Source organism: Trichomycterus rosablanca, chromosome 6 (assembly GCF_030014385.1).
Source record: "Trichomycterus rosablanca isolate fTriRos1 chromosome 6, fTriRos1.hap1, whole genome shotgun sequence".
In the NCBI taxonomy this organism is placed as follows: Eukaryota; Metazoa; Chordata; class Actinopteri; order Siluriformes; family Trichomycteridae; genus Trichomycterus; species Trichomycterus rosablanca.
The window spans coordinates 5621193-5644991 of record NC_085993.1 but is presented as its reverse complement, the minus strand read 5'-3'; the positions used below and the strand labels follow the sequence as shown (position 1 = coordinate 5644991).

Here is a 23799-nt window from a genome sequence, read left to right as displayed (position 1 = left end):
TGAAATCACTGAGTGTTATGCAGTAACACACACTGGACATGATACTTCTTACATTTTTCAGCATTTAGCAGACGCTTTTATCCAAAGAGACTTACAGTACTGTGATAGTATATTATCTACGCAATTGAGGGTTAAGGGTCAAGGATCCGGCAGTGGTGGCACTTGAACCAGCGACCTTTTGGTTACTAGTCCAGTTCCTTAACCACTAGGCTACAACTGCCCAATCCATCATGGGAGGGCAATCATTTCCACAACACACATTTAAATTTTACGTTTTTACAGGCATTTAACTTTGCTGCACGGCTTTTGAATTCTTCTTAATGATTATGAAGAACTACAACTAGTGACATCTCAGTGCCCATATAAGTGTGGGTAATTGGACTGCACCCTCTTAAAAGAACAGTTGAACAGTCGTTTAAACAATTAGCAAAAACTTTAAAAGCTTCTTTGACTTGGCAGTAGAACTTTCTTTTTAGCTACATTTGATTGTAGGACTTGTTGGCATATTACAGCTATTCTGAGATTTTTTTTTAAACAGTGAAAAGCAGGTGATAAAGGCTTCATTTTTGCATGGCAACCTGTAAGCCCATGGCATTGTCAGGCTTACCTGACTGTGAACAGACATGTTTCAACTGCTCATTCATGGCAGACCAGTTTTTTTTTCATGTGGCTCCTGGATTATATCTAGCAATCCAGACATATTTCTGCTCAGGATAAAATAATAAAATGTTTGAGGCTTTTTCAAAAAATTACCTTCTGTTTTAGTGTCACTGATGTTGCTTTGAGACCACTGAAGTTGGTGATGCTTAATATGTACAGTATTTGTTTAGCTGGGTTCCTGATGCTCTCATTTAATTGAGGATGTTTCTTTGCTGAGGTAGTTTTGAGAGGTTCTGTCCCTAACACTGAGATCCCACTTGTGACCACTATTGCTGATGCTGTTTATGTTTGATGTGTCTCTCATCCACCTGTGGTGTTCTATGTAATGATTTTAAGATGAAGGTCGATTCATTTACCTCATTCAGCTTTTCCCCCTGGAGCAATGTCCTGTGCTGTCCAGCCAACTGGGACATCTAAGGGAGGATAACGGTGACCCAGGAAATGCCTCTGCTCAGCTGCACAAAATGCCTGGTCAGTATTTTTACCCAAAGACGTCATCTTTTGACCCTCATTCATAACTGAACTTTTATAAAGTGTTGCCTTTACTTGTATGTTTTTTTTACACAGGCACTAAACCCACAGATGCAGAACTATGCAAATCCAGCCAAGACCACAAACCCAGCACTGCCAAAACGGTACCTTAAATTTTAATTTTAATACTGTTATAGCTCTATGACATGATTAAACATGTGTGTAAACTTCATTCACTCATCATTTTTAGCCTTCAGGGAAAAGGCACTGATGCATTGATTTTAGTATGTTTATTATTTAATATAATAAAAAATATGTTGACTGCACACACCTGCTGAGGCATCAAAATATGTTCAAAAATATGAAAAAAACAATTAAGGCGCTATGGTAGCACAGCGGTAAACATACTGACTTACCAGGGCTAAGTTTGTATCTCAGCTCTGCTATCAGCCAGCCAGGTGCCTACCAAAACACACGATGTTTGTTATACTCTACAGAAACCTTTGCATTTCTACATCCACAGGAAATCGTTTTGAAGCATGCAGACTCATGGACGAGTCTGGGCAAGATGGCTACTCTCACCCCCTGCACCATCCGGTCATCCAAGGAGAGTTTCCAGCAGTTTCGGAAGGCTGCTATGGAGAAGGAGGAGCGAGAAAGGGCTCGTAAGCTCCAGCTGGAGACAGTCAGAGAAATAAGTGCCACAGATAAGACCAGGTGGGGTGAAATGGCTCAGGCTTAGTAATGGTTACAAATGCTGACTGTTGTCAGAGCTTTTTGGTTTTAAACCAACATGCATTTCATACAAAAGTCAGTCAGATCAACTGTTGATATCATCTTAATTTTAAGCTCAGTGGAAGAGCCAGCAGGAAGTGGTTTAAACACCACGGACAGCTATGCTGTAAAGAAAGCACCAAATGCTCAAAATGTGAAGGCAGCATACAAGAGGTGTTACATCTGTATTCAGAAGTCCCAGTATGTACCTGTCAGTCCCAGTCAGAAGGGCATGACCTCTATACCTGTCAGTCCCAGTAAAGACCGCTGTAGATCTTATTCGGGAGGGCATGACCTCTGTTCCTGTCTGCCCCAAGGTGGAAGGCATGACCTTTTTATCTTTGGTCCCATTTGGGAGGGTATGACCCCTGTACCTGTCAGTCCCAGTCAAAAGGGCATGACCTCTGTACCTATCAGTCCCAGTGGGAAAGGTGTAACCTCAGTATAGAAGGCATGGCCTATGTACAATTTTCTCTGAGTGATGCAGGAGTAATGGGGTGGCAAGGGATGTTTCTAATTTGCATGAAGGTAAAGGTACAGAGAGGCTCCTAAGTCTTTTTTTTAGGAATTTTGGGGCATTTTAACATATTAAACAATTAATTAATTAACATTGTAACTAAATATGTACTGACCTTTTTAAAATACAAATTTACATCTTTAGTTCTAGGTTGTTCAATATCTTTTTAAAAGAAAATTAAACTTCAGATGAGACCCCCAATCACCAGTTCCTGTCAGCTTTGTGTTCACTTCCACACTTTGGTCCCTCCTGCAGCTCACCGTGGCGTAACAGCAGGTTCAGCAGAACTGTATAAAAGCACTGACTGTGTAGATTTTTAATGTTTCACAGCCTGACGCAGCAGCTCACCAAGGCCAATCCAGAGATCCAGGCCTCCAGAACCGAGTCAGAGTGTGCAGAACTTCCTCTGATGGCTGCCATCCTGGACCAACCTAAAACATCAGAGCCTTCTACTTCTACCTCATGTGCCCTGGACCGTGAGAGAGAGTTGGCAAGAAAAAGAGAGCAGGAGAGACGAAGACGGGAAGCTGTGAGTGCAATTTAAGGGTTTCAATCTTGTACATTTATTTATTCATTTTCAATATCTGCTTGTGGGGGGTCTGAAACCTATACAAGGGTGTACGCTAGGCATACAGTCTGGATAAGGTGCCGATCCATCACAGTCACTTACTGCCAACATTGTCAGACTGTATGTCTGCGGGGGTCAGTTATATATGTGAAATCTACACAAGTGGGTCAACCCAGTATGGGGTTATAAAACACACACAGGTGAGTGCTGGAGGAACACACAGAGAATAGTGTGTTCCTCCGCAAGAATCCATCACTAGCAAGGGAAAAAAATTCACACACATTAAAGAAGGCATGTCCTTGTTTATGCCCTCATCAGCCAGGATTGGTGTTGTGCCTGGAGTGGAGGAGTTAGGATTGGAAATGAATTAATAGGGTGGTGCAAAGTAACAAATCAGGAGAAAACAGTAATGTTTTTAATAATACATTAATGAATTAATAAAACATTTCTGAGCACTCGATTGGCGCATCAGTAAATGATGCTCGCCCACTGCAGGTGGGATGCACGGTTCGAATACCCAGTGGTGCTATCAGCCACTCTGCATGCCCACATGATGAGTTATGTCTAGGGGGGCACTGCGATGGGCTGGCACCCTGTCCATGGCGTGTTACTGCATTGTGCCTTGTGAAAGTCGTACCCAACGAGACCCTGACCAGGATAAAGTGGTAGTAAAACATTAAGATGATATTTAAAATGATTAATCTGTGTTAATAATTAAACTGATTTGTTTGTGTGACTGATTAGATTATTTTTCAAAAAATGTATATTCCTTTTATTTTATTGCCAATAGAGCCAGACAGAGACACATTTGTGTTTGATCTTAAGGTCTCACCAGGGCACCACCTCACTTCAATACAACAGAAATACAACGTGAGGCCAAAAGTCTGAAAGCACTAGTGAAAATGTTATGATGAATATTACAAACCATTGTAGTAGCACCGAATACTGTGACTCATTTTCAGACGTCAGGTCCTTGTTATTGAAGCACGAGCTTAAGTGACTTTGAGCAGGTGGATTTGATTCACACCTCAGAAGCTCATTTAAAGTTTTGTGGCCATTGTGCACCCATTATAAATATGAACCTCCAAATGCTAAGAAATCTCGAAATTCTAGTACATTTTGGAAGATTTATTGATTCACTCGCATTTTAATGCAGATTTTGATTTGTGATGTGAAAATGCAAAATAGAAGCCTTTTTACTAGCAGCCTCGGGGCGGGTAGCACTGTCGCCTCACAGCAAGAAGGTCCTGGGTTCGATCCCCAGGTGGGGCGGTCCGGGTCCTTTTCTGTGTGGAGTTTGTATGTTCTCCCCGTGTCTGTGTGGGTTTCCTCCGGGTGCTCCGGTTTCCTCCCACAGTCCAAAGACATGCAAGTGAGGTTAATTGGAGATACTAAATTGTCCAGGACTGTGTTCGATATAACCTTGTGAACTGATGAACCTTGTGTGTAATAAGTAACTACCGTTCCTGTCATGAATGTAACCAAAGTGTAAAACATGACGTTAAAATCCTAATAAACAAACAAACAAACTAGCAGCCTCAAACTTGTTGCCTCTGCTGTGACTGTACTGGACCTAAAACTAAGGTTTCATTGCTTTCTTTTTTTTTTTTGAAGATGTCCTCAATCATTGACATGACCAGGCAGAGGGATATCATGGCTACCTTTGAGAAGAACCTGGACTAAGACCAAGATAAAATGCTACATTTTGATTAAAAATCAAAAGCAATCTGTTCAGTGTCTCCTCTGTGACTGAAACCGGTTCTAGTATTTCACCGCTGATGATCTCACATCACTTTTGCACATTAATACTTCTGTGGATGTTGTAAAATAAATAATAAATACTGTACAGTGTGTAATTTTGGTGGATTTTTCTTTGAGAAGAGGAATTTGTCTGGTTACCTGTTTTGATGTATCTGGACCAACTTGCCAGTTTGTGAAGGTTAGTTATTGCAAGGAAACAGTGACTACATTAAATTCTCAGGATTTCTTACTTATGTGCTGTCTACTTATTCATTCTGTATGTCAAATATTGGTTGTATATTTCTCTCACTGTGTCTCGTACATTTGAGATGAAGCTGGCTTTATAGCACTGGAAGACAGAACTGTAGCAGAAGTTGGTTCAACTTCATAGTCATGTACTGGTCAAAAAAGAACAGTACATAAATGAAGCAAACATTGTAATTTGCCACATTCTTAACTGAATCTGGTCGCTTGGCTTTATAAGTGACATTAATTTATGATGGGTTTTTTTTTCTTCACATAAATAGATCAATCATCAGATAATAAAATGATGCAGTATTGTTCTCTGTATGATTCACTGTATGATTTTTTTTTTAACATAACGACTAAGCAACAGAAAGTCTGCACAGATTGCATTGCTTCATAGAATTGTGTCGAGTATACTTGCTGACATTACTGGCTGTTATTGTGCCAAGTATTTATATTAATTATTCATTCAGCCACAACAACTGCAAACAGGTAATCTTAAGGAATTATATGCTCTCAATTTTGCAGCAACAGGTTAGGGAAGATATTTTCCTGTTCCACCATGACCGTGCCCCTGTGCACAAAGCAAGCTCTATAAAGAGAAGAAGAAAGGCCGAGTTTGAAGAAACTCCTGTACAGAGCCCTGACCTTACACCACTGAACAGCTATGGAATGAACTGGAAAATTAATTGTGGCTTTCTTGACCAGCATCAGTGCCCAGCTATACAAATGCTTTTTTTATTAAATGGGCACAAATTCCCACAGACAATTCATGGGTTACAGTAATAGCATGTTGTGCCACTTGAGCACCCTTGTGTCTTGTGAGAAGCCTTCTTCAAAGTGAAGTTGTTCTTGAAATGTGTTGTCCAACAAGCTCAGTCATGTGTCCAAATACTTTTGGCTTTATAGTGTATGTCTTTTTATTAAAAAACAACATGGAGGTGCATCCAGAGGAATCGGTGCTGTATAGCAACATGCCTGCTGAGGTTCTGGGTTTGATTTTTGCTTCCACTCTTTCTGGTTTCTTTCCACACTCGAGTACATGCAGACGGGGAATTGGCTACTCTAACTTGCCCCTGGGTGTGAAGAAGTAAGTAAATGTTTCCGTGTTTTGCACCCTGGAATAGTAAGATTGTGTGAAAACAACTGAGTTGCACTTGTGTGATTTGCCAGTTACCTTTTCTGGGAATAAATACAGAAGCAAAATGTATTTACATTAGTAGATGAGATGAGGTGAGATGATGCTCTTGCTCAGCACATACTGTACATATGCAATCTTCATTTATGATTTAATGTTAAGGCTATTAAGTTCCACTTCATACACTTAAAATTAGATGATCTTCGTAGATTATGCTAAAAACACTGATCTATAAAATTTTATTTTGCTTTTCTCCAAAATAGCACATTTCATTATTACTGAAATGAAAACACGGGTAAATAAAACATCTGAAGCAGCGCTGTACTACATTCGTCTCAATTCAAGAGCAATACACAGTCCTGTACACAAAATCCTTTTCATGACCTTGAGCATCTCTGTCGCAGGTGTTATGCTGAACTGCGACCTTCAGCTGAATCCTGCGCTTATGTGTTGCTTAGCAACGGTGATACTTCTGCACTTTCTATGTACGCTTACAATCGAAAGATACTCAACCCCCTCCCAAAGAGAATAAGGATTTGTAATTCTAAACTGTTCTGCAGAACTAGATTTTGCTTTAAATTAAGTTTTATCTGTTGAATGTTGCAGAAGGAAAATTTAGTTTTCCCCCCAATTATCCTCCCAATCCTCACCCAGTTACCAGATTGCATTAGACTTCCTCTCTACTGATGCTGATCTCCACCCCTGATTGAGGAGAGCGAGACTGTCACACGCTCCCTCTGACACGTGTGCAGTAGTCGACTGCATCTTTTCACCTGCACGAGGAGAGTTAATATGCAGATCAGCTTTGTTTATGGAGAGTCCTCAACTCTGTGCAGGCACCATCAACCAGCCAGCAGAGGTCGTAATTGCATCAGTTATGAGGTCCCAGCTCTGGCTCCCACCCTGTATGAACAACAGCCAATTGTTGTTCGTGTAGCCGCCCAGCCTGCCGGATGGCAGAGCTGAGTTTCAAGCATAAATGTACATAAATTTTAGTAGGATATTTTAGTAGTGTATTTTGTTCATACTGCCATATCACAATTATTTAACCCCTACATAACATTGCAAATCTTAACACCTATTGCTTGTCTAGGGTTACAACATGATTGAAGCATTGGGACTCAATAAACAGCCTTCACCGGCTTTAGCTGTGATGTGTTATGTAACACCCCCACCCCCCACCAAATGCTGAATGAGGGGCTTGAATAATTGTGCATAAAGACATTAGTTATTTTCACTGAATCACAATAATACCTCTTACATAAGGGGGGGGGTTGAATATTTGTGATTGCAACTGTACATGTTTCATGTTTCAATCTAAACTCTAAGAGATCACCAGAACAAAACAGACTGAGCTTCATTTAAAATTTATTTATCATGTTTTAAATGATTCAGTTTAAATCTAATACCCACATCCTGCTCAAGGTCACACTGGTTCAGTGGAGATGGAAAGTCTCTGTCTTCTCTGTTCTGTAGGGGCGTAGAGTTCCCAAACTGAATTATTGTTATTTCAAGAACAGTAGGATAGTTAGTCTAAGGTCAAAAACTATGAGGGTTCTTCAAAAAGTGTCCACATTTTTTAAACTCTATTTATTAAGAATTTCAAAAGGAAGTTACATCACTTTTCTACACAGTCACCTTCTGATGCATTTTTCCAGCGTTGTACCAACTTTTTAATGCCATTTTAATGGTTTGTATACTGTCACAACTGTAAGTTGCTTTGGATGAAAGCGTCTGCTAAATGCCGAAAATGTAATGTAAATGTAATGCCATCGGCAAAAACTTTTGGTTGCGTAGCCACTGATGCGCCGCTGCTTTCACATCATCACATAAAACTCTTCTTCCCCTGAAAGCTTCTCTAAGCGTCCAGAAAGGTGGAAATCAGATGGCGCTACATCTGGACTATAAGCTCTCTCAGTCTCTTAGACATGACAGATTACTCCTCCTCCACCCTCACTGCTTCCAACCAAAATATAAAAGTGTGGAAACTTTTTGAAGATCCATCATATTTTGTAGATATTCTAGATTATAGAATCTCTACAACTGATAAGTTAAGGTTTGTATTGTAGAGGCAAAGGGTTGGTCATGTCAAAAAAATTCTCTCATGTTTGGCCTGATGTTTCAAATACTGTCAAGTCAAATTTATTTATATAGCTCTTTTTACAATAGACATTGTCTCAAAGATACTTTACAGAATCCAGGACCAACAGACCAAAAAAAAAACCAAATTGAGCAAGCCGAGGGCAACAGTGTGTATGCTACTTACACACGTTCTTGTGTTTATAAATGGTTTAGGCTACCACCTTGTTTATATAGCGCTAAACCCGCCACTTTACTATTGTGGCTCAGTGGGTAGTGTGTAGCACTGTCGCCTCACAGCAAGACGGTCTGGGGTTCGATCCCCAGGTGGGGCGGTCCGGGTCCTTTCTGAGTGGAGTTTGCATGTTCTCCCCGTGACTGAGTGGGTTTCCTCTGGGAGCTCCGGTTTCCTCCCACAGTCCAAAGACGTGCAAGTGAGGTGAATTAGAGATACAAAATTGTCCATGACTGCCTTGCTCAAGGGCCCAACAGTGGCAACCTGGCAGTGGTGGGGCTTGAACCAGTGACCTTTGGATTACTAGTCCAGTACCTTAACCACTAGGCTACAACTGCCCTAACCATGAATCTTGTGTAATCAGTGACTACCTGTTCTGTCATGAATGTAACCAAAGTGTAAAACATGACGTGAAAATCCCAATAAACAAATGCGACAACAAATCAGAGTCTGGTCTGAATCGATTCCCGGATTCATTTAAATGACTCGGCTCACTTTAAAATGATTCGGTGAGTGAATCGGGCATCGTCAGAGCAGATCGTGCAGGACTCGTAGTTTACACCATGTAGGCTGAGCAACGTGTACGGAATCCAGAGCAACACAACAACAGTCTCCACGCCACCGACACCGGGGGGTCAGTAACGCGATGAGAAGATGCTCGGGCGGGTGCTGCGGCTCGCGCTGAGGCTGCGCGCGGCGGGGTACTGGGCGCTGGTGTACGGATGCTGCGGCCTGTGCGCGTGCGTGTCGGTGCTGCGGCTGGGCTGGAGCGTGCTGATCAGACCAGTCCAGACCTTCAGGTGGAGGGTGAGAGAGAGTCCGCCAGCCTGCCTCACCGACACCTCACTGGGCACCCACTGCTACGTCCGGATCAAGGTGAGAGGGCAACGAATCCGAATAAACCCATCGGTCATGTAAATGAGTTACTGTATCAATAACTTTAAAAGCACTCAACCTCTTAGTCCCCGAACTAGAATTTTAACATCATGTTTTACACTTTGGTTAATTCATGACAGGACAGATAGTTACTGCTTACACAAGATTCATCAGTTTACAAGTTTTAATGTCAAACACAGTCATGGACAATTTTGTATCTCCAGTTCACCTCACTTGCACGTCTTTGGACTGTAGGAGGAAACCGGAGCTCCCGGAAGAAACCCACGCAGACACGGAGAGAACATGCAAACTTCACACAGAAAGGACCCAGACCGCTCCACTTGGGAATCGAACCCAGGACCTTCTTGCTGTGAGGCGACAGTGCTACCCACTTGGCCACAGTGCCACCCTGAACTAGGATTTGTGTCGACTGGACTAGAAATTGGATCCCAGCAAACACACAACCTCCTGAAAACGCTCTCGCTTTCCTGATTTGTAATTTTTTTATTTGATTTATTTCAGCAGTTCTGCATTTTTCTCAATTTTAAACTTTAAATGAGTATAGAAAGTGTATAGAAACTGCTGTATGAATAAACTTTACTTGCTTCCCCTCAACATTTACAAATGGGTTGGCAGGTAGCATGATGGGTAGCAGGGCCGGCGCTAGGGGGGGGCTGAGGGGGGCATTGCCCCCCCAAATTGTGTCTTTGCCCCCCCAAGCACAATGCAAGCAACGGCTATTTTTAAAATTATCTCTGAACCAATCACAAAAATGCATTTTGTTTTACAGTGTGAAGATATTTCCTTGCTTATTCCTGATTGGCTCTTTGAGTCATATAAAAATCGGCAGACTGCCCCAAACAGTTCAGTTCGGCAGTATATGTTCTGTTAGTGTGAGCGAGAGGCAGGTATACTGGTAAACACTCTTCTGAGTTTAAACTGACTTCCACATGGTAATATTTGCTTAACTGTGGTTTTTCGTTGCTTTAATGTTACTTACCTCTTACATAGGTGTTGCTTAAATTATTTTATTAGCCGTTAGCGGTTAGGCTAATGACCTAATGGCAATTTAATTAAGGGGGCGTATTAAAATGAAATACAATTAGATAATCTTTTTTCTCCATTTACATAATCAACATGTATTTTTTAATAATTGGGTTTTAAGTTTAAGTTCGAAAACATGCATTTTTATTTCTTTACCTCATACATCACTTTAAGCCAGTATCAATAGCTTGGCTGTCATCATTCATGCACAAATCAAGCCTTGAATATATTTCTGGCTTCAAAAACATGACTATCAACATGCCCCCTCATTAGGTTTTACTGCCCCCCCCAAGCAAAGCAGTCCAGAACCGGGGCTGATGGGTAGCACTGTCGCCTCACAGCGAAACGATCCTGAGTTCGAATTCCCAGGTGGAGTGGTCCGGGTCCTTTCTGTGTGGAGTTTGCATGTTCTTCCCCGTGTCTGCGTTTGTTTCCTCCAGGTGCTCTGGTTTCTTCCCACAGTCCAAAGACATGCAAGTGAGGTGAATTGGAGGTACAAAATTGTCCATGACTGTGTTTGACATTGAACTACCGTTTCTGTCATGAATGTAACCAAACATGACGTTAAAATCCTAATAAATAAATAAATACACATGGGTTGACACGTTTTCATTCTTTTTGCTTCATAATCAAACACTTTATCCTGGTCAGGGTCGCTGTGAGTTTCCTCTATAAAACATTGGGAGAAAGGCAGGAGTACCCTGGACAGGACACCATCCTATTTAGACATAACCAATAATATCTGTCTAGACTCCCAGACAGCCAGTTGGACCACTGAGACTCATACAATGGTGGGCTTGCACAATAGACTGCTGCGCCACCTGAGTGCCATATATATTGTTTGTTTTGTTTCTCCTGCTCCTGTATTTAGGGGTCGGTACATGGGATCATTCTGGTCCGCATACCCAATTTGTCGGTTTTTACGCTGGATGCCCTTCCTGGGGCAACTGTATTTGTATCTGGGCTTTGGACCAGCACTGAGAGCACACTGACATGCTGTTATATGCATAGAGGGCCAAACTCCTTGTTAATGCCCACATTTATGTGATCAGTAACAAACTTTGATAGGGCTTTAATGTGCTGATTGTGGAGCAGCTTTTTCTTACAAGGCGATATGTGATTTTACTATTACTAAGTATGAATAAACACATTAAGACTATCTGGCCAAAAGTATGTGGACACCAGAACCACAGACGCCCACTCTTCTTGACGTGCTAGATTACAGTTTTAACAGACTAAACCTATTGAAAACCACAAGAGTAAGCTAATCACTGTGCAGGCATTTCGATGTCAACACTAGAGTCATTGAACTCACTGTAAATGTATTCCTGAATGGTGATAAATCATGTGGGATCGATCATTTCTGAAACCTGTGTGTTGGACTCTTTATAGCTCTATAAAACAGACAGCAGGGTGAGAAGGAGCCTGACATCCGCATCGGTGGTAATCGGCCCCTGGATGGATGCGGCAGGAAGCATTTCATTAATATAAATGTCTTTGATTTTTGTGGTTTTAGGAGTCAGGACTCAGATTTCACTATGTTGCTGCAGGAGAGCGGGGGAAACCACTGATGCTGTTCCTGCATGGATTCCCTGAATTCTGGTGAGTCACACTGTGAATCGATGCATTAAATGTGCTTAACGACAACAACAACACTGCACTGGTCAACATTTCATTATTCCCACTGTTGCAAAAAAAAGCAATAGAATGATTAAATATCCTAAGCCTAAGAAAACATCATTTTAACACAAAGCCAGGCTCTCTTGTTTATATTTTTACATCTATTTCTGCTGTAGACATGCCCTCAGGACCTTCTCACTCAACCACAGTGTTTACAGCTCACAAATGAAACATTGCAGGCTCCCATGTTAAATGTCTAGCATAGTAGAACAGTGTTGTTGCAGTGGGAAAAACTGCTGCTGTGGTTCACATTGTAATATTTAGAGCTTATTTCGTACTAATCACTTCTGTCCTGTCTGGGTCACAGTGGGTCTGGTACCAGCCAGAAACACCCGGCGCAGATCACCCCAGACTGACATGACGGATCGGTCTAATGCGCTAGCACACCACTGCTGAGATCCGAGTTTGAATCCCAGCAGAGCCACCAACCTGGCTGGGCATCCACCGAACACTACTGGGTGTGTTTTTGTGGGTAGGAAGGTCAGACAGGGTTATGGCCTCTCTGTGACTGGCTGTATTTAGGTTTATACAGAAACGTTCTGCAGCATCGTCATTTGGAGATGTTAGAAGACAGAAACCCAGCAAAAATAAAATGGCTTCATGAAACTTTGTTGTTTAGTTAATCTAAGGATGAATTAAATCACATGGAAGAGCTACAAAGCCACAAGTGTTGGCTTTTAATTAATTATCAACCTGGTACATAAATTAGCATAAAACACTGTGTAGTCAGTAAAGTTGAGCACAGAGAAGCTTGATGTGTAATAATTTGGCACAGGCTCTGTTTCTGCTCCACTGGACACTGATGAAAATAATATCATTATTATTATGTAAAATGCTCCCTTACTTGGGTGTTTGTCTAATATTAAAAGTGATTTGATGATTTTTATTTTATAAATGTGATCAGTATCACAACGTAGAAGAAATTAGGAAGGGGGACAATAATTTTTTACAACCCTGTCTGATTTAAGATCATCTGTCCATGAGCTGTTACAAAGGCATAAATGGCTAAAGTAGCAGGATGTGGAGCAGCTGGATATTCCGCTAGTACACCAGTGCAGAGATTCTGAACTCCTCGGTTCAAAACTCGGCATTGCCACCGGTCGGCTGGGCGCCATCTGACGGGCATAATTGGCAGTGCCTGCATCAGATACTAATTGGCCACCGTATCTGCTAGGGCCGGGTCGATCGGACTGTGTGTGAGGTGGGATCTTAATACGCTTTGTAAGGATCCTGATTGGCGGAAAAGACACCTGTGCAGAATCCAGGGGTGAGAAGAGGAGGGCTGTGCACGTGTTTGAGAGGCATAGGCAGCGACGTGCTCTTCTCGGATCCAATCGGGTATCCCTCAGCAGTAATTTGAAAAACAAAAAAGTTGACATCTAATAGATTAACAGCCAAACCTATGGAGTCGGTTAGTCAAATTTAAAACTGTTGAGGTGCTACCTGATGTGAAAAGCTTATGTTTGAAATCCAGCAGTGTGTGCGTGTGTTATTTTTACCTGTTCCACAAAGACGAGTGGAGCCCAAATTCCTCCACTAACATTCGAAAGACTTATTTCAAATTATATGAAGTCCTTGGTTGCAGTTGTTGCTACTAAAGTTGGTGCAACCAGTTAAGGGTGCACTTACTTTATTTACAATGGTGCCGGAAACCATTGTTGTTTTTACATGAGTTCCCTTTGTGTGATCTGAATTCATTTGATATGACAAATATTCAATAACAGAGGTGATTGAAAAGAGAGCAATTACTTTCTCACCCCACTGTAAAAACGTGTGAGTGTGTGTGTGTGTGTGTATAGTCTGATTCATTTTTAAAGCTCATCCATATTGGAACAGATTGGAATACTGTGCAGGGAGTCTCTGCTGAATCTGACTCGTCAGAAACACTGCCAGGCTTCTGCTCATCCTCAGCGCGCGCACACACACACACACACACACAGTTGGCATCCTCTAGCTGCAGATAGGATCTTTAATTAGGGAGCTTAGTGGAAAGTGAAATAAACTGATGTTGGATGCAGTTTGAAAGAACTGAAGTGTTAAAGGTGACCTTTAGTTTCACTAAACTGTTTAATGTCTGACTGATGCATCAGCTGGACAGTAAAAGTGTCCATTATTGAGGTAGAATGTAGGTGAGTGTACTTGGACCTTAGCATTTTACTTGCTTTTTCTCCCAATTTAGCATAGACATTTAGTCTTCTGCTGCTGGGGACCACAATCGCGTCCGAGGAGGGTACATTTGCCTGACACACATGTGGATTGGTGTGTGAGGCCAGTCTGTACAGGCCAGTCTATACAGGTGCCCTGAGCTACTAACTGTCCTTACCTGGTTAGTTTTTAGTCAGTTTTTTTTCCCACCCAGCAGACTAGTGGCCAATTTTGTCTTTGTCAGACACTGCCAATTGTGCCTGATAGGGGGTACCTAGCTGGGCGTCTGGACTATATTTTACAGCTGACATGTCCGCTAATACTCACTCACTTTCTTAACCGCTTATCCAATTAGGGTTTCAGGGAGGGGGGGGCTGGAACCTATCCCAGCTTTTCAATGGGCGCAAGGCACACAGTAACACCCTGGACAGGGCGCCAGTCCATCGCAGGCCAGACACATACAGTACATACACACACACACCCATTCACCTATTGGGCAATTCAGTGTCTCCAGTTAACCTGACTGCATGTTTTCGGACTGTGGGAGGAAACCGGAGCTCCCGGAGGAAACCCACACAGACACGGGGAGAACATGCAAACTTTGCATAGAAAGGACCCGGACCGCCCCGCCTGGGGATCGAACCCAGGACCTTCCTGCTGTGAGGCGACAGTGCTACCCACTGAGCCACCGTGCCGCTTGTCCGCTTATAATTAAGTTATAAATATGATTACACTAGCCAAGAATGATTACCCAACATAAGTGTTTCAAATTTGTAATGTTTTATGGAAGTAAATCCCTGCAGTTTTCTAAAGTCTGTTGGTGTCGCAAAGATATCAATGTCCATGATTTCGTGATGTTTGGGTGTCAGGTGTCCACAGCCTAAATATGCTACCCTGTGTACTGTACCGTGCTGTTAGATGATCCGTCACTGGTGGAAAATGACCTTAATTTTTCCTTCAGGTTCTCATGGAGGCACCAGCTGAGGGAGTTTAAGAGCGAGTTTCGGGTGGTTGCCGTGGACATGCGTGGCTATGGAGAGTCTGATCTGCCCCCCTCCACCGAGTCCTACAGGCTTGACTACCTTGTCACTGATGTCAAGGACATTATAGAGTATCTGGGTAAGACGAGCTTCAATTTACCTCGGGGAGGCTGGTAAAGGCTGTTGAGGAGGTGGATTTGGTAATTTGGTAATAAGCTGACTCTGCAGGATAGAAGTGCTTTGATACGCACTTGTGACCTTGTGCTCACCGTGTTGTTTCAGTACTGAGTGCAGTTAGAATTTAAAGCAGCACAAGTCAAAATGTTAGTGTTCTTGAAGAATTTTATTGATCTACTATTACAAACTATGTTGAAATATCTGAAGAACAGGTGAATGAATGTGAACAAATGCACATATATAGAAAACATGGGTTTTATTTTAAATGCTGATTGGGTGTGGATTATTGTTACCACAAAAACCCATAAATACAAGTAAAAACGAATTTTTATCAAAAACATAATAAAAGCCGCTCAGGTGGCGCAGCGGTAAAACACGCTAGCACACCAGAGCTGGGATTTCAAATACATCGTATTTGGTATTTCGTATTTGTGGGCGGCCACATCACAGGGTGGGTAAGCTGGACCAGGGATCCTCAAAACTGGCGCAATTACAACTTCTGCTGGCTGAATGATGGCGCCTTTGCAGAGTTGGGGAACATTGCTGATCAGGGTGTGGCTCTCCGTGCACAAGGCTGATCCACATATGAACTTGCTTCCTGCAGGTGAAAAGATGCAGTCGGTACTGAGCATGTGTCGGAGGGGGCGTGTGTCATTTGCAAAGCTCTTCAGTCAGCAGTGGAGGGTTGTAATGGTGGAGGTGAAGCGTAACGCAATTAGGGTAATTGGATACGACTAGATTAGGGGGGAAAATTGGGGGAAAAATTCGGAGACAAAGAGGGAAAAAAACATGATAAAATTGTTTATACAGTTTGTTCAAAACAAATGCTTTCACCGACTTTATGTCTGGCTCACACTACAGGATAATCATTTAGTTTTAAGGCTGATTTTCCTCTCCCAACTGCTGTCTCATGTAAAAAACAAAAGATTTTTGAATACTTTGAACTTTGGTGCTTGTTCAAAAACAAGACCTTTAAGATTAGGTCGCTGTATCGACTGATTTCCTGAAAAAGCTAAAAATATGAAAACTGGACTGGACTGAGCCTGGCAATACTGTTCCAAAGAAAGAAAGCAGGTCGCCAAGAGAGGAGATGGCAAATCTATGAGGGAGAAAACGTGATTAATAGAAACATTCCCACCTGGAGCGCATTAATGCCTCCTCTGCCAGCCAAATTTGGAAGGCAGAAGGACATGATTCCGTAACTGAGCCATGTCGCTGATCTTTATGGCAGATGGGCTTGTTACACATATATCGTCGCTGTCTGATGAAAAACACGTATCTCCACTTTAGCGGTTTTCACTTTTTTACATGTTGATTGTGGGTATAAATCTCTGTTTGTCCATAGCAGCTAATATCAAAATGACCAATCACGCAATCTCTTTAACAAGAATCTCCATTGGCTGCTAGACCTGTCCATCAAAACCGTGTATCTCCTCTTCCTTCCCTTCCGGTACTTTTTGAGAAATGTGTAATGTTTGATCTATACAGTTTATTCAGGTTATTCAATTGCATGGTTGTAAACATGATTTATATTTGTACGCGTAAGTCCATTTTACATGAAACCAACAGGCTGACAACCTGATAAAGATTCATTTTTATTTCTGTGCTGAATTGTATCTAAATGTCGCCATCTGTGGTTTGTTTGCACCGTTACTGTCAGGGGAGAAAGTTTTTGCTTTTTCCTGAAAAGTTGGGTTTCTGGAGATACGCGACGATATTGTCTTTTGATCTTGTACAATTGCAGACTAAAATGAAAAAGTAATTAATCGTAAGGTGAGTATAACACTAGATTAGTTCAGTGTTTAATCTGCTTTTTAAATAGCAGTTGTGGAGTCCGTGGTCTGACTATATCTAGTAAGTTACAAGCTTAAGTAAGTAAGTAAGTAAAAAGTAAAATATATAGCACTTTTCACAGATAAGAATCACAAAGTGCTTTACAAAAACAAAAAGTGTTCCGTAGTTGCATCAGTTTTTTTGCTTAGGTTTTCTAACATGTTGCTGATGTGTCTGGCCCTAATAAGCCACTAGTACCGTTCATAAAAATGCGGAGAGAAATTGTGCTGTCTGTATGTAGATGCAGACTGGCCAACAGCACTGCTGGGGATTTGAACCCTGGATTCCAACGGTAGTGGGATAACGTAGGTAACCACTGGAATACCAGAGTGCCCTTTAAATGATCATGATTAGCTCAAATAACTGTGATTTGGTGATTATGTAATAATTGTAACAGGTCTATTCAGTGATAGACCAGGGCAGGGGGACTAAATGGATCAGGAAGTCACCATCTCAAATTGTGTTATGATGTCAAGGGTCGTGATACATGAATTGTGATGTGATTCTCTCCAAGAAGCCACTGACAAGCCAGCGAGAAATACAGCAGCCTCATCTAAAACACATCTGAAAGGAATTATCAGGGTTTTACTGTCCAGTTACCATTTCAGAATGGGTTGTGTGTTAATCATTTGGTCAAAGGTGGACTGTGGAGGACCAGGATTGTGAAATAATGAATTAAAAGTCACTTTTTGGGACCCATCTGCCTTAAATTGTGTAATGCTGAGTGTAATATAAATGAATTTGCGCTGTGATGTATTCATATTTATTGCCATCATCAGTGGAAATAGAGGTCATGGATTTGACAGGGTCAGGTGGAGGTTAGAGGATTGATTAAATGAATTAGAGCTGCGGCTTTGATGAAAATGAGCCAGCAGTGTTATGACAGAGCATCAGTGAAGCATGAGAGTAAGAATGATGATGTAGTGCAGCGAGATGCAGCGAGATCACTCTCCCAAACCCTCATATTCTGAACTGGACCAATACACTTATTCATCATGAGTCGAGCCCTGACATGAAATAGAGTTTCATAATAAATTCGTTACACATAAATATATACTTGCATTATGGCCAAAAGTATTTGGATGCCTGACTGTAATTTTGATGGATATTTCATTAAAAAAAAACACATGGTATTAAAATAGACTGACCTCTGTGTGATTTCCTCAGCTATAACAACATTGCTATTTTGTTCATGCATTTTACCCCTTTTCTCCCAATTTAGTGTAGTCAGTTTGTCTTCCGCTGCTGGAGATTCCGGTCGTGTCTGAGGAGGGTATATTCCGACGTGTGCGCAGTACACCGACCCCTTCTTATTCACAAACACATTCGGTGAATTCGCTTGCGCATGAGGCCAGTATTCACGCGCGAAGAGCCACGCACTGATCTCCGCGCTCCTCCACTTCCTGTACAAGCGCCTCGGGCTGCTAACCAAGGTCCTTACACAGCGTCGAAGACCCCACCCACATTAGTCCGGTCTTTTACCCTCCCGACTTTAAATGGCCAATTTTGTCTGCTGCAGGCACTGCCAATTATGCCTGCCAGCCGATTGGTAGCAGAGCTGAGGTTTCAACTCGGGAGTTTAGAATCTCAGCGCTGGTGTGCTAGCGGAATATCCTGCTGCGCCACCTGTGCGCCGTCTTTTTATACTTTACTTTGTGGACAGGGACACAGTTATACTTGAATAGTTTAGGGATTTCCTAAAGTAATGCTTCAAAGTTGGGAGCATATAATTTTTTTTATGTAACTGATTATTACACCTATTACACCTGTTACCAATTACATTGCATGAATTCAATAATCACAGGGGGTGTCCCAATACTCTTGTATAGTGTATCTTAAACCTTCCCATCAGTGTCATTATGCCACAACTAATAAATATAAATATGTGAGTCTGGAAGGGTTTCCAAGGCCATTTCTATGGTATTCAGACTCCACCGAACCACAATGAGAACTATTATGAAGAAAACTTGGCACTCAATAATAGTTCTCCTGTGTTCAAGAACCTTACAACAACTGATCAACCTGATCATCTATGAAAAATGTTATGCTTAATCTAATGTCAGTGTTCATGACTCCACAACACAAAAGAGACAAAGCAAAATTAGGATTCAAGGGAGGGTAGCAAGGAAAATATTACTATTACTGTGGACAAAAAAACTAATAAAGGAACACAAGGAGAAGTGTCCCAATAAAAAAAAACATGTATTAATTTAATACAATAATAAACAATATGCTATCAATTAGACATGCCAGTGCTAGGAAGCATGGGTAGCGGAGCAGTGTAATACACCGTTTGATGACAATGTTTGTGGACAAACTAGACCTCAAACACCACTGGTCCTCCCAAGGGCTATTTCAATATCCTGAGACACAAAAGTCTCTCTCAGTGCTTCAAACCTTCTAAGAGCAAAAGTCATGCTTGATGTGTTTAAAGACAATCGCCTTGTTACGCCTCAGCGGCTTTAACATGCTTTATATCTGCACTGATTCACACAGCCAGAAATGAGTTCAGTGTTTTGAACACACAGATCATGTGAACCCTGATCAGATACACAAATAGAAATGTTTAAATTAAACTCTCATTCATTATTTCTCTCCAGGATACAACAGATGCTTCTTGGTGGGCCATGACTGGGGTGGCATCATCGCGTGGCTCTTTGCTATTTATTATCCTGAGATGGTGGTGAAGCTGGTTGTGCTGAACAGTCCTCATCCGAGTGTGTTTGCCGGTAAGCTCTTCTATCTCCTCAAGTTCTTTTTATGCCTGCAATCTTCTTTTATGTCACGCTGACATCTAAGGCTCAGTACTGGAAGTACTTTTAAGAAAGGTAATATTAGAGGATCGTTCGAGTGATGCTGTCTCAGAGCAGCATCCTCCGCCTGGTTCAGGTTCTTCTGCCTAGAGGAGGGCGTGAATGGGGACGTGAGGGAGGTAAATACTGGCTTACTTCAGGTGTAGATTATGTACATATGTAAATAGGAAACCCACACAGACACGGGGAGAACATGCAAACTCCACACAGAAAGGACACGGACCGCCCCACCTGAGGATTGAACCCAGGACCTTCTTGCTGTGAGGTAACAGTGCTACCCACTTAGCCACTGCTCTTTTTACTTTGTAAAGTACTGAGCTGCATTTTTACTGTATAAATACAGATTTTTGCAACCTTCTGCAGTTGCACCACCTTGCTCTGGTCGCAGGAAGACCACAGACTATCACACACACCCTCCAGGACGAGTCGGTTATAGCTGGTTGCTTATTATTCACCAGCAAGCAAAGCAGTGAGCACTCGCTCAGAGTTTTATCATGTACAGAGACTGTTGCCTTGGCCAGTCACCGTGATGGCAGTATGTCAGACAGGTGAATCCCACATCCGACCTCTTACCCACAGACACAGATAATTGTGTCTGTCAGACATCCGGCCAAATCAGTAGCACAGCTAAGATTGGAACTCACAGTTTATCACAGTAGTGTGCCAGCACTGGTTAGATTCTAGCACAGCTTAAAGCTTTTCTTTATGATACTGATGTGTGTAACATCTGAAGGTCCACTTTCTATTCGAATATCAGCTGTAAGCTGCAGGAAAGAAATTTCAGTTAGCTTTTAACCTGCCTAGTTAACACTGATGCGTTGTGTTCTTTTTCAGATTACGCTCTTCGTCACCCCAGTCAGCTGCTCAAGTCCAGTTACTTCTTCTTCTTTCAGCTTCCACGCTTCCCAGAGCTCATGTTTTCCATCAACGACTATAAGGTAAATACTCATTTATTCTGCCGTGTGTGTATAAGACAGACTCTCTGATTAACATCCTACATAAACAGTATTATGTGCCCTTTAAGTCACATAATTGCAGGTGTGACGTTTGTCTTTGTGGTGTGAATGTACAGGCACTGAAGAGTTTGTTCACGAGTCGGAGTACAGGGATCGGGCTGAAGGGTCGCTGGCTGACAGCTGAGGAGTTGGAGGCATATATGTACGCCCTGTCTCAGCCTGGAGCCCTCACAGCTGCTCTGAACTATTACAGAAACGTCTTCAAGTGAGACACGCGCCCACACACATACACTCACACAAACACAGCATGTTCATTAAATATGGACCAGCAGCCTCTAGAGTGTCTTCTCAGTGGCTACTCAGTGGTCAACCAATTATGGTACAGTGGCTTAGCAGTAGCTGTGATTCACAGTAACATGGGTCCTACAGTCCTGGTTTTCATTTCATTTTCATTTTCGGCATTTAGCAGACACTTTTATCCAAAGTGACTTACACAGTCTAAGCAATTGAGGGTTAAGGGCCTTGCTCAAGGGCCCAACAGTGGCAACCTGGCAGTGGTGGGGTTTGAACCAGCGACCTTCTGCTTACTAGTCCAGTACCTTAACCACTAGGCTACAACTGGTTTTGATCCTTGCCTTCTCTTTGTGTCTGTGTGGGTATCTCAGTATACTCCTGGTTTCTATTTTTTTTTTTTTCCAAAAAATGCATAAGGGCAGCTTGTTGTAAGTAGATGTGTGAGTTTGTCTCCCAAGTATTGGATTGGTGCCCTACCCAAAATGCAGTCTTACCTCACACCCAGTCTAGGTGGCACCAGAGCCTTTGCAACCCTAACCAGAATAAAACAGTTAGTGAAAACAAATTAGTAAATTTGTTGCATTACGTCTTTCTTAAGAAATAAACTTCTCCTGCTTTTGTAAGAGTGTTCCTTTCCACGGCCCTGTTCTACCCTTCTGGAAGAGAAACGCCTGCCACAGGTGTGGTGACCATGGAGATGCTGCGTGATGTCCTTACTGAAGGACTCCTGAGGGTTACATTACAGGATTCAGCCGGGACTGTTCACAGTAACCTGGACTGCAAAGAAGATAAACAAATGGATTCTTAAACCTCTCACATTTATTTAATGTTGGCTCCTGGGAAGGAAGGAAGAAATAAGTAAGAAAAGGACTGAAGGTAGACAGGCATTAAGGCTGTTCTTGATGTACTATTCTTGGTGTATTTGAACAGCTGAGTCGCTCGACGTCTGTAAACTGTTAGGTGATTTGGGACGCGCCCTTCATCAACTCTCTTTAGCTTTGTACTGCTAGTAAAGTGTCAGGTGTGGAAATTGGAGCTGGTAGAGTGGTGCTGCCCTCTTGTGTCAGAAACAAATTCTGTCTCGAATTAATCGGCCCACCTTGAAGACTACATAGGATGTAAGTGGTGGGAGGGTGGAATGGCATGTGGGATGGGAACCTCACAGCAACATGGCCCCTGAGGACCTGGAATAATCTCAAAGGTGGATTGGCTGCTCTAAATTGGTCAAAGGTGTAAGTAAGTGAGTAATCATAAGGTCCTTGGTTCAAGCCCCACTACTTCTAGGTTGCCACTGTTGGGCTCTTAAACAAAAGTCTTTTACCCTTAATTGATTTGATTGTTTTGGGTAAAACTGTAAGTGTTTGTCTTGGTTTCTGCCAAGTGCTGTAAAAGTTTGATGTATGTAAATTATTTGATATAATGGAGTTAATGCACCTGCAGAATGTTACTAAAACACCTGAACTCAGTAGTTAGGAGGGTGTTTACATACCTACTATATTGAGTTTGAATGTTATTTGAATCACAGTTGACGATGTGTGTATGTGCACTTTCAGCTTCCTTCCTCTCAGTCAGAGCGAGGTACGATCCCCAGTGCTGCTCCTGTGGGGCGAGAGGGATGCCTTCCTGGAGCAGGACATGGCCGAGGCCTGCCGCCTCTACATCCGTAACCATTTTCGCCTCAACATCATCTCCGGTGCCAGCCACTGGCTCCAACAAGACCAGCCCGACATCGTCAACACGCTCATATGGACGTTCCTCAAGGAGGGAGAGGGGCGCAAGAGCTACAGGAACTGAGACTGTAAAAATGGGCTCCGCCCACATGTGAACAAATTCATGATCAATGCAAGCACCCTGTCTGAATTCAGCACAAGGCAGAAATGAATAAAACACAAACGTGAAGCTTAAAGCTTAAAGCACAGTTTAATAGAGGAGTTGAGTAGAGGTTTTTTTACATTATTGTTTGCACTTTATTGGCGATAACATTAGTAAGTGTTTGGCAAAAATGTCCTGGTGAACAAGTCATACTGCGTGGTGCCTTTATTCACTTCAACTTGTACCATGTTGCAACAGTAAACGATGTGCTATACGTGTTTAATTTATGCTGTGGGCTCGTTACGGTGTAATCCAGACAAATCACTCACAGAGACTCGTAGAGTCCTCGACTTCTCTTTCAGGTAGTGATATCGTAATGGAAAATGTTCTTCTTTTTATGTTTTTTATTCTTTTGAAATACTCGGCTCAGATATTTGAATGTTGTTGTTTTGATCTCTCTGTATGATTAAAGAAAGTGATGTTTAAATATTGTACTTTTTTGTATCTCTTCCTACATGCTGCACATGAGAACATCACTAAACCAGCTCTGTACCATTTCGGTTTTCTTAGTAAATAAATGATGGTCAAAATAAAGAGTGAGTTTATTTTTTTATTTGATTAATGTGCAAGATAACTAAAGCTTTGCATAACTCAAGTGATTCTGAATATTATTAACAGCAAGTGAAAAATCAGTCTTAGAAAAGTGGCTTCAAAAAAAGTCAGAAGGATTTTAAAGTGGTTAAGATTATTAAAAACACCCA

The 23799-nt window shown here is 42.0% G+C and overlaps 2 protein-coding genes across 4 annotated transcripts in view; both read left to right on the top strand.

Annotated features, from left to right (window-relative positions):
* Positions 1 to 4720, top strand: part of brdt (bromodomain, testis-specific) — a 28936-nt gene extending 24216 nt beyond the window's left edge. For all 3 annotated transcript variants that reach the window (XM_062997313.1, XM_062997314.1, XM_062997315.1), the window contains 5 exons: positions 1026 to 1131; positions 1228 to 1295; positions 1655 to 1848; positions 2753 to 2951; positions 4605 to 4720. In XM_062997313.1, coding sequence (XP_062853383.1) covers positions 1026 to 1131; positions 1228 to 1295; positions 1655 to 1848; positions 2753 to 2951; positions 4605 to 4673 — 636 coding nt within the window. In that variant the 3' untranslated portion in view covers positions 4674 to 4720. The remainder of the gene's footprint in view (positions 1 to 1025; positions 1132 to 1227; positions 1296 to 1654; positions 1849 to 2752; positions 2952 to 4604) is intronic.
* A 4274-nt stretch (positions 4721 to 8994) lies between these two features.
* Positions 8995 to 23632, top strand: ephx4 (epoxide hydrolase 4). The gene is made up of 7 exons (XM_062996537.1): positions 8995 to 9304; positions 11865 to 11950; positions 15135 to 15292; positions 19764 to 19892; positions 20811 to 20914; positions 21049 to 21197; positions 22780 to 23632. Exons 1-7 carry the CDS (start codon positions 9083 to 9085, stop codon positions 23018 to 23020), a joined length of 1089 nt encoding a protein of 362 aa, XP_062852607.1. The 5' UTR covers positions 8995 to 9082; the 3' UTR covers positions 23021 to 23632.
* The last annotated feature ends 167 nt before the right edge of the window (positions 23633 to 23799 follow it).

What these genes read in the sequence shown, in the direction of transcription:
- ephx4 (XM_062996537.1), top strand. Translation starts at nt 9,083, where the DNA reads ATGCTCGGGCGGGTGCTGCGGCTCGCGCTGAGGCTGCGCGCGGCGGGG. An exon ending in TCATCCGAGTGTGTTTGCCG is followed by an intron (nt 19,893 to 20,810) that starts GTAAGCTCTTCT and finishes GTTCTTTTTCAG; the next exon opens with ATTACGCTCTTCGTCACCCC. An exon ending in TATTACAGAAACGTCTTCAA is followed by an intron (nt 21,198 to 22,779) that starts GTGAGACACGCG and finishes GTGCACTTTCAG; the next exon opens with CTTCCTTCCTCTCAGTCAGA.